General features: G+C 38.1%; 1 protein-coding gene across 12 annotated transcripts in view; it reads right to left on the bottom strand.

The window, feature by feature from the left end:
- The window catches only part of LOC129044250 (transducin-like enhancer protein 4), a 155,729-nt gene that overhangs the window by 62,871 nt on the left and 76,669 nt on the right, over positions 1–16,189 (bottom strand). For 7 of the 12 annotated variants that reach the window (XM_054502041.2, XM_054502042.2, XM_054502040.2 and 4 more), the window contains 2 exons: positions 10,827–11,028; positions 9,548–9,564 (listed from right to left, as the gene is read on the bottom strand). In XM_054502041.2, the coding sequence (XP_054358016.1) occupies positions 9,548–9,564; positions 10,827–11,028 (219 nt within the window). Of the gene's footprint in view, positions 1–9,547; positions 9,565–10,826; positions 11,032–16,189 lie in introns of all 12 variants that reach the window. The other 5 variants (XM_054502024.1, XM_054502038.2, XM_054502032.2 and 2 more) reach the window with 1 other exon arrangement.

The following is a 16,189-nucleotide window of genomic DNA, read 5'->3' as shown; positions in this document are numbered from 1 at the left end:
ACCCAAACTCGAATACATACATGCCTTGTTTTCTATGAAACCAGGGGAACCTTGCTTTTGAGTATCAGGAGTCAGCTTTAGCCAGAACGAATGTCAGAACCAGCAAGCCTCATCACAGTCTGTCAGAGACGCAGCATCATCCAATATAACTCTCTGCAGCAGTGAGAAGGTTCTGTATCTCTGCTGTTTTAGCAGTTTCTACAGCTACGTGTGGCTACTAAGGACTCGATATGTGGCTAATATAACTGGGAAAATGGGTTTTAAAATTCTATTTCATTTTAACTTTAAATAGCTTCATGTGACTAGTGGCTACACCATATTGGACAGGGCAGCCTCAGAGGCTTACCAGACAACTATGTATGTTTTTAAAAGTTCCTAAAAAGCTGTCTCTTCAAGCTTTTAGTTTCTGCTTAATTCATAAAAATATAACTTCAAGTAAATGTACACAGAATGGTCTTCATGATTGCCGCTGCCGCTAGCTGTGCGAGTCCCAATCAGCCAGAGTCTTTGTGAAAAAGGCCAAGGGAACAAGGCTAACTTTCCCCTCCTTCTCCACCCCCACCCCCACCCAGGTTGGGAGGTTAAAATCACAAATGTCACGACTCTCAGAGCAGTAGCACAGATCAAGTGTTAATCTAAAGGGAAGGGGTGGGTGAGAGGGAGAACACAGGCTTGTGGGGGCGAGGGAGGATCTGGAATGAAGAGGAGAAAAATAAAGCCAGTGAATAGATCAATAGAAGCAACAGCTTACATTCAGATTCACAGGAGAAAGAACACACGGAGACAATCATTTCCTGGGAAAAGCTCAAGCCTAATGAGAATTTACTCTGCTCCTTTATGCGACAACCAGCCCTTTTGTGGCACGGGCTTCCTGACTGACAGGAACCCCGGGCCCCTTAATAGGATTTCCATATTATTTCCAACACCTGCCCAGAAGTTATTTGTTTACATTGAAGGAGGCAAGATTCTCAAATCAGACATCTGCTTCTAGTTCAGGCATATCTTAGGAAACCATCTAGAAAGCAGCTTTGTTACCATGGTGACATTTTTATTTTCCTCCTTTAGTTGGCTCAAAACATTAGCATTTCCAATTTTATTTTGTTGTTCAAAAGGCCAAATGTCGCTCACAAAAACAGAAGTTTAAAAAAAGATAAGTGAATAGAATTCTCAAAATTCTCCAGAATAATTAAAATGACCATAAGGAGCAATAAATAACAAGGAGATCTTATTATATAAGCCTACTGGCTTCTCTCTCTCACTGGGTGGCATCACTAACTTATTTACCTCCCCTCCCCCAGCCCTCTTCTCTTCTCAAATTTGAAGTCAGCAACTTGAAAAGTAGCAATTTAAAAAAGAAGATTCAAGAATCCTTCAGGATATGATACAATTAAATAATGAGTCCATTTCCATGAAAAAGAATTCCTCATGCTCACCCTTATCACCATATCTTGGAAAGTTCACTTACAACAAGAATACTTAAGACATTTTAACTTCCACCTCACTGCCTGCATTTCTGTAAAAGGGGAGGGAAAGTATAAGCTTTTCATGAACATTTAGTGGTTGCAGAGGGGATGGAATATTAAAGAGTGTGAAGGAAGAAAGGTGGACCGCACGTGAGCGGATTACATGTATGTGTGTGTTGTTCTCCAGTTTCTAGTGAAGGAAAACTAGAGGCAAAACTGAACCCAGGGGTTGGGAGGAGGAGGGTACTTAACCACCAATTGCAACTATCACAAATGAGCGGGAATTTCTTATGTTACCATACTAGTACTCTCAGCTTAAAATGTTTTTAAAGCAGTAAAATTTATTACACACAAAAATAATTGTGTGTAACAATTGGTTCTAAATAATGAATAATCTGATAAAGTTAAAGCAATGTGACTTATTTTATTCAATATTTAGATTCAAAGAAAAACAACTAAGTATTCAACGCTAACATTTCAAGTTTTGATTTGCCAAGTCTAAGCAGCATTACTGAGTTTTGAAATAACTGTATTCAATCTTCATTTAACAGCAACCTTATTTAAAAGCATCAAAAACTCCTTCAGAAAGTACTACTCAGCCCCTCAGCAAACTTCCTTTCTATTACTCTCTCATGAAGCCTGAATTCTCTTCAACCCTTTCACAAGGCAGTTGCCATGGTAGTAATCAGATATAACTCTCTAAGTCCAAAATTACAGCCCTTATTAAAGTGGTGGGTCCTACGTGTAGAAAGTCTTTTAACCCAGAAGATAGCTGAGCTACTTCAAATCACCACAGAACAAAATACATAAGTTGGACAGAGGAAAGTGTTGCAGAAATAATTCAAGAAAGAAGAACAAGAGTATTAAACTACCCCATGAGTGATTTTATAATTTTTCCAGAGTGGGGTTAGTGTTACTGAAAGAATACAAAAAAAAGATGGTGATTGATCCTTTGGAGTAATTCCATTGGAAGAATTATCTACATTTTGAGAAACAAATGTTTTTGAAATTCAAGCGTCAACTATTAGAACTTAAATCTTAGGCCCCTCTAAATTTTTAAAAATGTTAACTATAAACGTTATAATATTTTTGCAAGAGATGAAATGCATCCTAATTAAGAAAATTAGAAATTAACTAAACATCAGTATGAAAATGTCTAATAACTAAGAGGGTTGGTTTATGGAGGGAAAGGAATAAACCATTTTGCCAAATCAGCTGGAGAAAGCCAACCTGCCAACCAGCCCGCCCCTGTTAATTAGTATTTGTTCTGCTTCAGCAATCGGCGGAGGAGGGTGCTGCAAAACAAGCATGTCTCCCCGAGTCACTCACATCATTAATCCATGTATGCTCACCACCTGAGGACCAGCTATGCCCTAAAGATATTTATTCATCTGTTTGACAAACAAACAATTACCACACATTTTTCTAGAATTAGGACACCTGTTACATTTCACACAGTTTACATGCCTAGAGGCAGGCATCAATTAATACTGAACAAATTACTGCATCACAGATTCATAGAACAAAACTTAATTGTTCCTTGATAACTGTAAATAGTAAAATACATGGTAGAAATAAATACCTAAAAGTCTTGTAAACAAATAATTAAAAAGCAATAGCAATGCTAAAACACTTAATTTCAAATTGCCATCTTATTTGTTATTTTGGGAAATTGAAAGAGTTATAACGTTAAATGCTTGAAAGGCATACTTTATCACCCTACCACCCAACCCCTCAAATGATTTCCTCACTTCTAACCACTGTGTTTACTTGGCTAATGGTATGGCCAACTTTATTGCTGAAACATAACCTATGGTATAAGATTTTTATTTCAAAATTTGTTTCTAGGACAGGACTAAATAACACATAAGAAAATACCTACATTCCAAATACTTGGAAGAATGCCTTGAGTTACAGCCTTGAGATCCATGGAGGTTAAGTGACTTGTCCTTTGATATTCAGCTTACCTAGTGGTAGAGAGGATTGTTGCAGAACCTGGCATAGCCTTCCTACAGAATGGCTCATATTCTAAATGTTTCAGGGTGCTTCCTTGTGGTGTCAAGAATACTTCATGGTGAGTTACATCAGGAAAAGCCTTTTCCTTATGATGGGAGAATGGGACAGAATGACATCTAGGTTTGTCTGTATACATTGGTGATGAACAATGAAATGGATTTTACCAATAATCAAGGTAGTAAGATATCTAGAAACGTATGCTGACCATAAAAAGGTAGAGTTCTATTTCTATTCTTTAACCTTGAAACACAGGCTATGATGTTTTTGAAATACAAATCCACTGTCCAAATAAGTATTGCTCAAGATAGGCTTTTTAAAACATATTTTAAAATATGATTTAAAAAATATATTAAGTACTTCTATTTCCTTATTAGGTGGTATCCCTGATTCCCCACGCCCTAACTAAGTAAAGTTCTCTTCCCCTAAATTTTTAGCTTCTTGAGGGGAAGATTCTTAATCTGCTTTGTGGAATTGTATAAGAGGACAAATCGAAGATTAGTTTGAGAAGGAAATTATGAGTTAGGGAGCGGCAAAAAACAAAAATTTTTTTAATAAGAAAGATTTAAAGAGACCTAACAGAGATCACAACAAAATAAAATGAGTCCTATTCGAATCTCATTTCAAGTAAACCAATTATTTGAAATAATCAAGGAAGTTTGATTATAAGCCGGGTATTAGAAGATATCAAAGAATTATTTTACTAAGTGATTAAAGGCATTATGGTTATCTAAAAAAAAGGACCCACTATTTAGATAATGTGTTCATTTTGCATATTGAAGTACACATGAGCAAAATGAGCATACAAATACTTCAGCAAAGAAAAAGTATAGATAGAAATATGGCTACATATTGATAGCTCTTGTACCTAGTTGCTGGGTGTATGAGGGGTTCTTTGTACTTTGTAGTATGTTTCAGATTTTTAATAACTTAGAATGAAACTGGGTTACCCAAAGAGCTTTCCTTTGAGGGCGGCGCTGGCTATGTGACCTTTGACAGGTCTTCACACTTCTAAACCTTTCCTCATGTATGAAATAAGGGTAAGCATAACACCTACCTTCACCGGCAAAATCTAACCTATGAGCTATACATGCAGTGGGGGCTGCTCAGAGGAGATCAGTAGGACTGAGTGGACACTGTGGACCCACCTTATTTTTTCCCTAGGTTACAGTGGATATGCTGAAGTGTTACAGCCCTTAATTAGACAACTTCTCTTCTCAGATTGCTGATTACTGAGGGGAAAATAGAAGATACCAAAAGTCCATGACTGTTTTGTTTGCTTAAACACTCTTTAGTGTTTTGTGGATTTCATTGATTTCCCCCTTTTTAATCTAGCTTTCTATTATTTTATGCCTTTGCCTTTTTACAATATATACTTCTAAAGTCTGGAGTAATACAAATTTATCCCGCCAAGTTATCTCCCAAACGGTAAAACTCCGACTTAAAGGGGTGTATGAAGTAATCATTCTGTTAATTCAGGCTAAAAACCCACATTCACCGGTAACACCCAATTAATGAGGCAAAAGTGCTTTCTTGGCCTGAATCATGCCCTTCAATTTGAACATAAAAACAACCTTATTCTAATTTTCCGCTGATAAACCTTTATTGTCAACAGAACAAATGGGGGATAGAAAAAAGCAATGTATGATGTTTTAGTCATCTATGACCCAAAATATAGATGCGGCAGAATAAAAATGCATTGCCTTAAACACAAATAATGAATGAATCATTATAAAAACCTTTAAACAAAATCAAGGAATTCGCACAGGAAAAAAACAGTGTATATACCCAGAGAAAAGCATTTAGCTAAAAAATAATTACAAGTAAATTAAAAAAATAAAGTGCACCATCCATACTCATTATGCCAACAAAAATTACAAAAACTATAAAGTTCCATATTGGCAGACTGTGTGGAAACATATTCAAACACTGCATTTGGCATTTTAAATTAGTACAGAGTTTTAGGAGATCAATTTGGCACTGCACAAGTCATTAAAAATGATCATACCCTTTGATGATGTATCCAGCACTCTGGGCTTGAAGACATTCCAATGAAATAACAAAAATAAAAACAACACCACTCAGAGGGAAAAAATGTTTGTACTGGGTAAGCATAGGCACAGAGGAGAAAAAGTACTCGTGCTATATTTCACAGATAAAAAAGGCAAATCCCTCATAGATGTGACTTGAGAAGGCTACTGCACTCAGGATAAAACACAGGAGAACCAGGCAGATACATGAAAAGGACTTACAAAGTAATAAAGAATGCACAATAATAGCAACTTGGTTGAGGCCACGGAGCTAATCAGCATTTGGTGATAGTGAATTTTGCTACTTATATTTAAGCTGGTCTTGATTTTGGTGCCTATTTTTTGCTACCTGATATTGGAATTATGCACACATTTGGGACGGAGTGGGAAATAAGACAATTTCTGAACCTCAGATTCTTACCAAGTTTCAGGCAATTTTGGCCTTCACAGCTCTGAATCATTACCCTCATTTCAGTCACTCAGAAAGGAACTGGAGAGTGCTATGAGGAACCTAATGACTCAGGGCAGCTGACTCCTCTTAATGAACTGGAACCTCCATCAAGTGGGAAGCTCCTGGCAGCACGTGGGAATGTCCCCTCTGACACCATTTTAGAGCGCATCACTTTTACCCCTCAGCCCTCAATGAGAGGGGGTGGGCAATGGGAGATTCCATCACCTCAGAAAACATTTTCTTAGTGTCACTTATGCCTTTTCTAGGGATGAGAGAAATGGTTCTTGATACTACATAAGATGGTGAGAACACTCCCCCTTAGCCTACGTTGGATTCCTTTCAGAGAGATAAATTTGGGCTTTCTGACCTACCATTAAGGGTGAGAGTGGATCACAGTCTGTGTTTCTTGTCATTTTCAGGCCTCAAATGTGGGACTTACTGTTGGGCACATGGAGTCACTGGACAGCCAAGTGACAAGCAAGGAAGGCTGCAGGTGCCATGGCTCCTGACTTCAACAGCCCTACAACACACACTGGTCTAGTTTCTCATCATCAAGGAAATTGATTCTTGGGCTCCTACAGTGCTTTCTCCTTTAGATCCATATTTACATTCTCCACCTTTGTTGAAAAACTTCAGATACAGGTCTGCAAATAACAGGCTTAGGAATGAACTTGGCTACAGGAGCTATAGAAAAAGAGATCAATAAAGCCAACGGTGTGCGATTTGGTGGCCACAGAACTTCCCAGAAGAGAAAGACAAAGGAAAAAAAAGGCCCAGCATGTTAACAAGTGAATTTTACTTGGCATCTAAAGGTAAAGTACCTAAATTACTTAAATCTTTACAGTAAGTTTAAATTTATAGTTTATAAGCTATTCTGAAATCTGCCCTGTTTAACAATCTGTAACGTCAAGAAAACATTTTTAAGTGTCTCTCACAATTAAACCCATCTACAACCTTGTATAAATCAAAATTTTGCTACCATATCAAAATGTTCCACTGGGGCTGTATAAGATTGCCCACATCCTCATTACATGCAACACTAATTACTACCAGCAGATTCAGAATTTTCTGCACATTAGCGGCTTTTAGAGGAGCTATAAAAAATTTCAGGCACCATTAATTTAAATTTGTATTGAAATTTCCTTTTGACAGATGGCCAAAAATTACTTATTATTTAGAGTACCAGAGCTGCCTGTTTGCACATTAGAAGAGGAAAGGGAAAAATTAAAAGCAAGAAGGAAATTTACGTCACGTTCATTACCTGTTAAATGTTAAGGAGCATTATCTTGCATAAATAAATTATTTCATACAAGCTTGACTCCAGCTGCAGGCAACTGGCACGCTCTGGCTGATAAAAACCATCTAGAGTCACACAGCAGACAATCATAAAAAGCCCCTCTTAACCAGGAACCACTTATGGGAGGACGATCGATGGAACAAGCAACTACAACTGCTTCTCTGAGCATCACAGAACACATTCAGAAAAATAAGCAAACTATCTCACCTTGTAGAACTATAGGACAGCCCCAGACCTGACATAATACAACTTCAAATTTGAGAATAGTACCCAGCCAAAACATCTATTTATAGATGCCATCCCATAATAAATCAAGGCAAAATCATCAGCCTTTCTTGTTTTCCCCTAGCTTCTAGCTATACAGATACTCATTTCCAGGCTCACCCTGAATGATTATAGATGATTTCAAAACACACCCTTATTCTTGCATGAGGGAATAAGAAAATGTAATTGACACAAAAGTGTACACTGAAGTATAAATATTTTCAGTCTTGTGGGAGTGGAGGCTTTTGTTTAGTTCACTGGACTGCCTAAAGGTATATATTTATAATAAGAAGGCAGGGAATGTTTACATTATGACCTCAGAATAACTAGACAGGCTTTCAAAGGCTGGTATCAGTTAATCCTAGTCACTGCATTTACTTACTACTTCCTAAGTATACATGTGTGAAAAACACTTAATATACTTTAAGAATGCTTTTTTAATCTAAGTACTGATATGCATATGATACAACAAAATACACAACTGCAAATGCATAATTAAATAAGTCAATGTATTCAGTTCTAATTGTAAATGTTGACATTTACATGGGAGTGCAGATGCCCTTTCAAATTACAAAGATTCTTGAAGGGTAAAACAGATAGGCTCAAGTTTTATTTTCCATTACTTAAGGGCTCTGAAAAAAAAAATTCCTTTTAATTGTAAAATGACAAGGAGTAAAACGGCATTCAAAGTGCTAGCACAGTGGTTCTGGGAGAAAATTTTAGCATTCATATAAATAGCTCCATTAAAAACTGCAAGATATAACTACCTATACTCCAAAACATTCAACTGTTGTAAAATATAAAGAAATAGATAGCATTTGTACCTCAGCCAATGGTTGAGAACTGTCCTTTCCTTCTAACCAATAAGTAACACAATGGCATATGTAATACAATTACGCATAATACAATGGTGTACATATGTATGTATGTATGTATGTATGTATGTATGTATGTATTTTTGAGACAGTCTCACTCTGTCGCCAGGGTGGAGTACAGTGGCACGATCTCGGCTCACTGCAACCTCTGCCTCACAGATTCAAGCGATTCTCCTGCCTCAGACTCCTGAGTAGCTGGGACTACAGGCGCAAGCCACTATGCCCAGCTAATTTTTGTATTTTTAATATAGATGGGGTTTCACCATGTTGGCCAGGATGGTCTCGATCTCTTGACCTCACGATCTGCCTGCCTCGGCCTCCCAATATGCTGGGATTACAGGCGTGAGCCACCACGCCCGGCCTACAATGGTGTATTTATATTGTGTCTGGTTCATAAGTGATCACATTAATTTTCATGCTTTACTCATTTCCTGCCATGGCAGTCTATTTTTCTTGTTTGCTTACTAAATAAATTCAGGTATCCTTAGCACATCCCATTCTGGAGGTATAGAAGCATACCCAAATCATTAGACCCTAAATACTTTTCCTCTTTCCCTACAACTTGTCTATAAAGAGATACAAAAGGCAGATAAGACAGATGCAAAACCTAAAGAGAATTAACTTGTTATACCAGATACCAAAATGTTAATTTAAAAGAAAAGTTGGTGAAAAACACTTAAATTTAAAAGAGAAGATTATTTCTAGTGGTAAAAAAAAAAAAAAATGCACCGTTCACTTAAACAAATATTTTGATAAAGAGTTTTGTAGGTTGGAGCTGTTTCCTCAAATACGAAACTAATATGTATTCCCTTACAAACCAATTTATTTAATTCATTTCATTGTTATCTTACAGCCAAAGCCTAAGTGAAGAAAAGCAGTTATTTTTTTTCCCATGGCAAATAATAAAATGAGCAATGCAAGCCAGATCTTGCAATTCAACCTGGGTCAACAAATCTGATTCTGATAGAGAAATGGGACCTTTAAAAAAAAAAAAAAAATCAACCACACACCTGAAAGTAATTTTAAAAAATGCAGTTAACCACTACTAACCAATGAAATCATTCTCTAAATCTCAAAGAATTCTTTACTAGATTCATTCAAATCATTTACAGCCCTTTTAAGCCATTCCTCAGTCTGTAAATTTTGAGTCCTACCTTGATGGAGTCTCTGTCTATATGCAAAACAGCAGCAACACAAGCAGATAAAGTGGTGGGAAGAAGAAAAGAAAAGTACTAGTTAGTTTACATAAAATCATACTGATTTATCAAACTTGATCTCTGCTAAATAATAAATTACACAGATGTCAACTGTGCTGTAAAACTAATTATTAATACTGCACAACCAAATTCATAAAGTACCAATCTACCTTTGACACAATTTCAGAAGAACCAAAGCTGGACATTCTTATTATCTGTGCTCCTTGTAGACTTTTTCAAAGTATTTACAATCATGCATCAACTCTGTAACATAGCATTAAGATAACTGGATGACAAATTACAGTGTTTCTAATATCAGAGATGGACATTTATGCATATGTGATAAAAATCACTGACTTAATATTATAATTCATAGTAAGGATGCTGAAACAGGGATATGAGCTTTTAATTATGAACCACACCCTTCAAGCCAATGAACCACCCTTGTGCTAAGTAAATTCCCAGAAAGGAATGCTGGGAGACTTTTTCATCTGCATTTCTGTCATTAACTAATAAAAATTATCAGTAAACACCATAGAAAAACAACAGTCACATCAAAATGTTTCTGCACCATCATCTACCTTAGTGGAAGAAGGAAATCAACCTAGAAGGAGCACAACTGGCCTTTAAATCAATTAACTGCATAAACAATTATGTTGGTCTTCTAGGAAGAAATTAGTTAATTTCATGCTTCTAAACAGACTGGGTGAGAGAGATAGTTAAACCAACAGATTTCATTAATTTGGTCTGTACCTTCTTAATTACTAAGACTACTGAAATTGTTTTCTTACCTGTGAGATTTTTACTGCTCTATATAGGCTCATTTGTTTATAAATAATAATTGATTTGGTCAAATACCAAGTGAGCATTTATCAGCAAGACATTCCCCAAAATAAATTCAGTCAAAATTAACTATTAATGCAACATGCTACTTCAAACAGAGCATCATGGGATTTCATTACTGATTTAGACCTGGGGAACATAGAAGGTAGCAAGAAATCAAAGGCAATAACCAGAAACAGGTCCCTCTGCCTCTAGGGAGTACGTTAGCTCTTGCCAACCACTGGAATATTGTTTGGCAACTGACTACTTGCAGTAATTAATTTACCTTCCAGTGGAAATCCTCTGTCTAGTCACTGGTAAAACTAAGTTCAGAGAGAATAAACAATAGCATCCAGAACCTACCCTTAGCAGCAGGTAGGTCATCTCAGATTGGCATCCCAAGAGAGTCACTCACCTCTTTGGTGATCATTATCATGGTGCTTCTTCTCATCTTTAATTGGAAGATGGGACTGACCTCCTAGAGCACTGGAGAGGGCTAGAAGCCCAGCACTGCTACCGATGGGTGGAATGGCAGGGGGCTGGAGCCCTGAAGGGTGTGGAGTCAGAGGTACGGGGAGACCATGTCCATGTGATAAATGCTGGGCCTGGAGTTGTTGCTGCTGTGAAAAATTAAACACAGATATTGAATTTGCCCCCTATATCCAACCCCTGCCCCAAGAGAAACAGAAAGGCATAAATAGGCAGTAAAAAAGCCAACACTGGCTGGGCGCAGTGGCTCACGCCTGTAATCCCAGCACTTTGGGAGGCCGAGGTAGGCGGATCATGAGGTCAGGAGATTGAGACCATCCTGGCTAACGCGGTGAAATCCCGTCTCTACTAAAAATACAAAAAAATTAGCCGAGCGTGGTGGCGGGTGCCTGTAGTCCCAGCTACTGGGGAGGCTGAGGCAGGAGAATGGCATGAACCCGGGAGGTGGAGCTTGCAGTGAGCCGAGTTCATGCCACTGCACTCCAGCCTGGGCAACAGAGCAAGACTCCATCTCAAAAAAAAAAAAAAAAAAGAAAAAAGCCAACACCTATGTAATATTTATCATTAACATACATATATTTTTAAAAGGGGGAAGGAGCAAAGGAGCTGTGTAGTCAATAAATGCTACCTTCCTTTTACTTGGAGGTTTTGCACATGCAATATAAATAATTTAATTTTTAAGTGGTGAAATTACATAAGTAACTTTCAATAGTTGATATGTAAACATATTTCTTTACCAAACCTCATAAAAGGCTTTTTTTATCTCAAAAAAATAAAATAAGGCCTCACTATCATACATTTCTAATCATAACATATACGTGAGTAACTGTTAAAGCAGTTATGTTGAACAAAAAAAGCTGAAAATTGAGAAAATTAGTGTTAAACAGTTCTCCCAGAACCACTGCACAGCATGCAGGGAGAGTTAATTTGAAAGAGAAAACCTGAATTAACAACCCAGAAAAGGAAACTGGTTGCAGCCACCGTTTTAAGCCCTTTAAGTGTCCTCAGCGGTACTTGAGCAAATTACTAAAGAAAATCTAATGTAGCAAGGCTTGGGTCCTCCTGTAGGCTTGCTCAATAATGCTGAAATAATTGGGCACTCTGTGCACGTTTAGTGATGCTCGAATGAAAAGCTAGAGGCCTGCCCTTGTACTCTTCTCTAGCGGCCGACTCTGTGTTGTGACAGGTTTATTTGAGTGGGACTGTGATGCATGCACCAGTAACTTCGCTGACAAGAGTTTAAAGTCATTTTTACCAGCACACTGGCAACACATAGAGAAAGCCCTCAAGAGGCTGGAATGGGTGTGCTTGACCTCAGCCGAGGCTGCATCAAACTCTGCTACAGGAACCGCGGTGGGCAAGCCTTGTTGCCTCTTCTGAGTGGGAAGTGGGGGAGAGGAGGAGTTGGTGGTGAAGGAAGGACATTAAATGTATTACTCAGTAGGAATCCCTTCAACTCAAACCCTGCTTAACAATATTGTATGACAACAAGTATTGAGTAATTCTCAGGTTAAATTTTGTAGTGACTGAATTTTAGTTTTCGCCTTTAAAGAAATCACATTCCAGGCCTAACCTATGATAGCCAAATAGTCCCTTCTATAATTTTCTTTCCAAGCAAAATTTCACAAAATATCTAGAGATAGGGACAGGGACAGAGAGAGAGAGAGAGAGAGAGAGAGATCGATCATTCCACCAAGAAAAATCTCAAAATGCTTTTATTAATACCTCAGAGAAAAAAAGTGGACCTTTTTTCCTCCTCTCCAAATTAGGTTTATTTTCTTCCACTCCTACATGTCTTCCTATGTTTGACTACAAAAGTCCAAGTACAGTATTAATTAGTTCTTTTCTCTTACTGACTTGCACCTATGTTCTGGCTACATCCACTTAAAATATAGTCAACAGAATAAAGTATGAACACTTTGAAAGGCAAGTTTACAAGCAGAAAATGGAAAATGGGGGCCACATCCAGATACTCCACCAACCAAGCCCCACCCACACTCCAAGTCCTGCCGAAGCTTTTCTTAACTGGGTAGTTTTGAGATAAGGTGATTCTCTTCATTTAAGTGGCCAAAATCATGTTCATAATTCTTTACATACTGTTATTCAGTGGGGATCAAAAAGTATGCGCACAAAATTATATTTCCTAACAGTGCAGAAAATAACGTCTATGAAGAAAACAAAATAGGGACTTGAAGTAAATATATGGCAATATGTTTCAAAAACAGAAATAGCTCCAATTCTTTCTCCTCTAAATTCCCCTAATACTCCATGTGTATGTTTTGGACACACAGCCACTTTCTACCTCAGATCAGAGGTGAATGAGCAGGCATTTATTAAGATCCTGCATGCTCGTCTTTCTTACCTCCCTTCTTAGACTCTAAGCTCTATAAGTCTACATCTCACAAATCCTGGCTAACTGCAGACCCTGAAATATTCACACATTATCTTGATAGTTTTAAAAATGTATCTATTACATTAGACAAAAAAAAAAAAACAAGCCTGGTGCAGTGGCTCATGCCTGTAATCCCAACACTTGGGGAAGCTGAGGCGGTCAGATCACTTGAGCCCAGGAGTTTGAGACCAGCCTGGGCAACATGGCAAAATCCTGTGTCTACTAAAAATACAAAAATTAGCTGGGCATGGTGGCACACACCTGTAGTCCCAGCTACTCAGGAGGCTGAGGTGGGAGAATCACCTGAGCCAGGGAGGTCATGGCTGCAGTGAGCCATGATTGCGCTACTGCATCCCAGCCTGTGTGACAGAGTGAAACCCTGTCTCAAAAAACAAAAAACAAAAAAAAAAGCCCTCAGCCAAAACCCAATACCTTTAATGATCCAGGTATGTCACTTTTATTCTTTTTCTCCTACAGGATAAAAAAAGCATCGACTCATCGTTCCATCGGACCAGAACTTTTCAAAGGCAGAAATCATAGTTATACATGACATTCACAGTAAGGCTTCCTGAGGTCCTTGTTTGGTTTTAGTCTATCTCAGAACAGTTCTAAAATGACCTTCTTCTCTTCCTCCTTTATGCTTATCTTAGAGAAGGGTCCTTCTCCTTTCAAAGGCCAGCCTCTCCACCTGCACATCATGTTTTCTTCCATTCTTTTTCACTGCTCCTTCAACTCTCCAACTCTCCCTCATCTTCAGTTGTTTCATCACTGATTTTGTCCAACATTTTGTTAAAGATGAACTGCCCATCTAAAGTCAAAAGAACTTGAGGCAGTACTTTTTCAGGGGAACAGAAATCCCACTATATTTTAATCACTTTTTGTGTCCTCCACTGCCCCCTACACACAGTCCTGCACAAAACTGGCACTTGATGTTTGTTAAATTTAACTACAATACCCTTCTTTTGCCCTCTTCAGCTACTGCCTTGTTGTATGTGTGTGTGTGTACGTATGTATGCATGTATGTATGTATGTACGTATGTCCGTCCCTGTCTTCGCACATCCAAACTTCTTCAAACACTGAGGTAAATCTGCTGCCTCCACTTCAACAAGCCCCTCCTCTATACACACACACTTACTCCTTAGACCTGACCATCTGGACTGCAGGCCCACCATTCTCATAAAACTGAGGACCACTCACACGTGACTGAGCATTTCTCAGTTTTCTTTTTCTGATGTATCTGCAGTCCTAGACAGCATATCCTCCACCTGCTTCAAGAACACTGAAATCATCACGATGGCCAGCCTTTCTTTGGCTCTCTGAATGCAGCAGTTGTATGTCCTTCTTGGCTTTTTCTCCTTTTGCTCCTTTGCTCCTCTCTGGCCTCACTCATCTTTATCCACCTTTGACCCACAATTGTCTTCCAAACTTTGACACCCCCATTCTAACTTTTTGTCAGACAATTGTACTTGGCAGTCCAGCATTACCTGGAAATGAAAATGTGTGACACAAAACCCAACCTCTACTGGCTCAAGTTACTGCTCATCAACAATTTGTTATCCTTCTTTGCTATCCTATATTGATAACTGCCAAGTCCTGAAGATTCTCAAATAATCCCTTGTTTCTACTTGTCATGATACTCACCAGACTCATCACCTCACATGCTGATTATTTTAAGTCTCTATTAGCTCATTTTAGTTACAATGAACCCATACTGCTTTCTCCACCTGTGGTTTTTTTCCCTAAATTCATATCCTTCTGCACCTTTTAGAACAACCTCCACATTACTTACCTAAGTTGTACTCCTGTCTCAGCTCAGCTTATGTTTCACCTGTTTCCTACAGCCTTCTCCAAGCAATCTAAGTGTCCAACATGTTATAGGGCTCCCTGTATTATTCACTGGCATATACTGCCTCATAAAGGCATTGTTATTCATCTTTTTACAGATAAGAAGACCCTGACTTGCCAGAGAGTGTGAGACTTCGGAGAGAAGAGACCAGTCTCAGGCCTCTTAGTACCCCTGGCACCTAGCTCAGTTCCCTAAACGTAGCGAGAACTCAATACAAAACTCTGATACTACTTAAAATAAAATACTCCTTTGATAGTTACTCTCTGGTTCCAAAAGCAACAGATCCCTTTTATCTAAAAACAAGAGTTCCGATTTCTTAGCATTCAAGACTTTCCATAAACTAGCATCAGCCTAACTCCACCCTACTGTGCAACACCATTCAGGGAACTCTCTGCCCGTAACACTAGTCTATTTAGGGAGACATCTAAACTCCTAGGGCTCAGCTTTACTACTAATCAACACACACCCACAGAGTACTCTCTCATCTGTCTCTATATGTATAAATTCTACCCATCCTTCTAAGCTAAACTCCTGCTTACTTTCTCGGTGAAGACATTCCTCATCACCCTGGCTCAAAGTAATCTCCACCACTGTCTCTCAATTCTGACACCACTTAAGCTCAATACCATTATGATACTTAACAATCCAAGACAAAAAAAGACTTTTTAAATACATATATATGTGCTACATGTGTGTGTGCACAAGTTTGCGTATGCCATACCTTTTAATTAGAGCTATTTAAAAAATATTTCCCACAGTGCCTAGATATTTCTCACACTTAGTAGGTATGCAAACAGATTACCAACTAATATCAGCATGATTTTATACACTGATGAATTTTGACTCTATTTTCTTCCAGATGTTTCAATCTTTTGAATTTAAAGTTAAACTAGAAGAAATAAAAAAGCTGCTTGTACTATAAGCCTATTCTGGACATCTTAAGCAGCAATAATCTAAAATGAGTAAAACTGATATTTTTAGTGATCGAACATACAGAACTTGGAGCCCTCATATGAAAAGTGTATTTATTTTTATTGTCGGTCTTTTAAT

This window comes from Pongo pygmaeus, chromosome 13 (genome assembly GCF_028885625.2).
Source record: "Pongo pygmaeus isolate AG05252 chromosome 13, NHGRI_mPonPyg2-v2.0_pri, whole genome shotgun sequence".
Taxonomy (NCBI): domain Eukaryota; kingdom Metazoa; phylum Chordata; class Mammalia; order Primates; family Hominidae; genus Pongo; species Pongo pygmaeus.
Note: the sequence above shows the minus strand (reverse complement) of the source record. Positions and strands in the feature narration are given on the sequence as shown.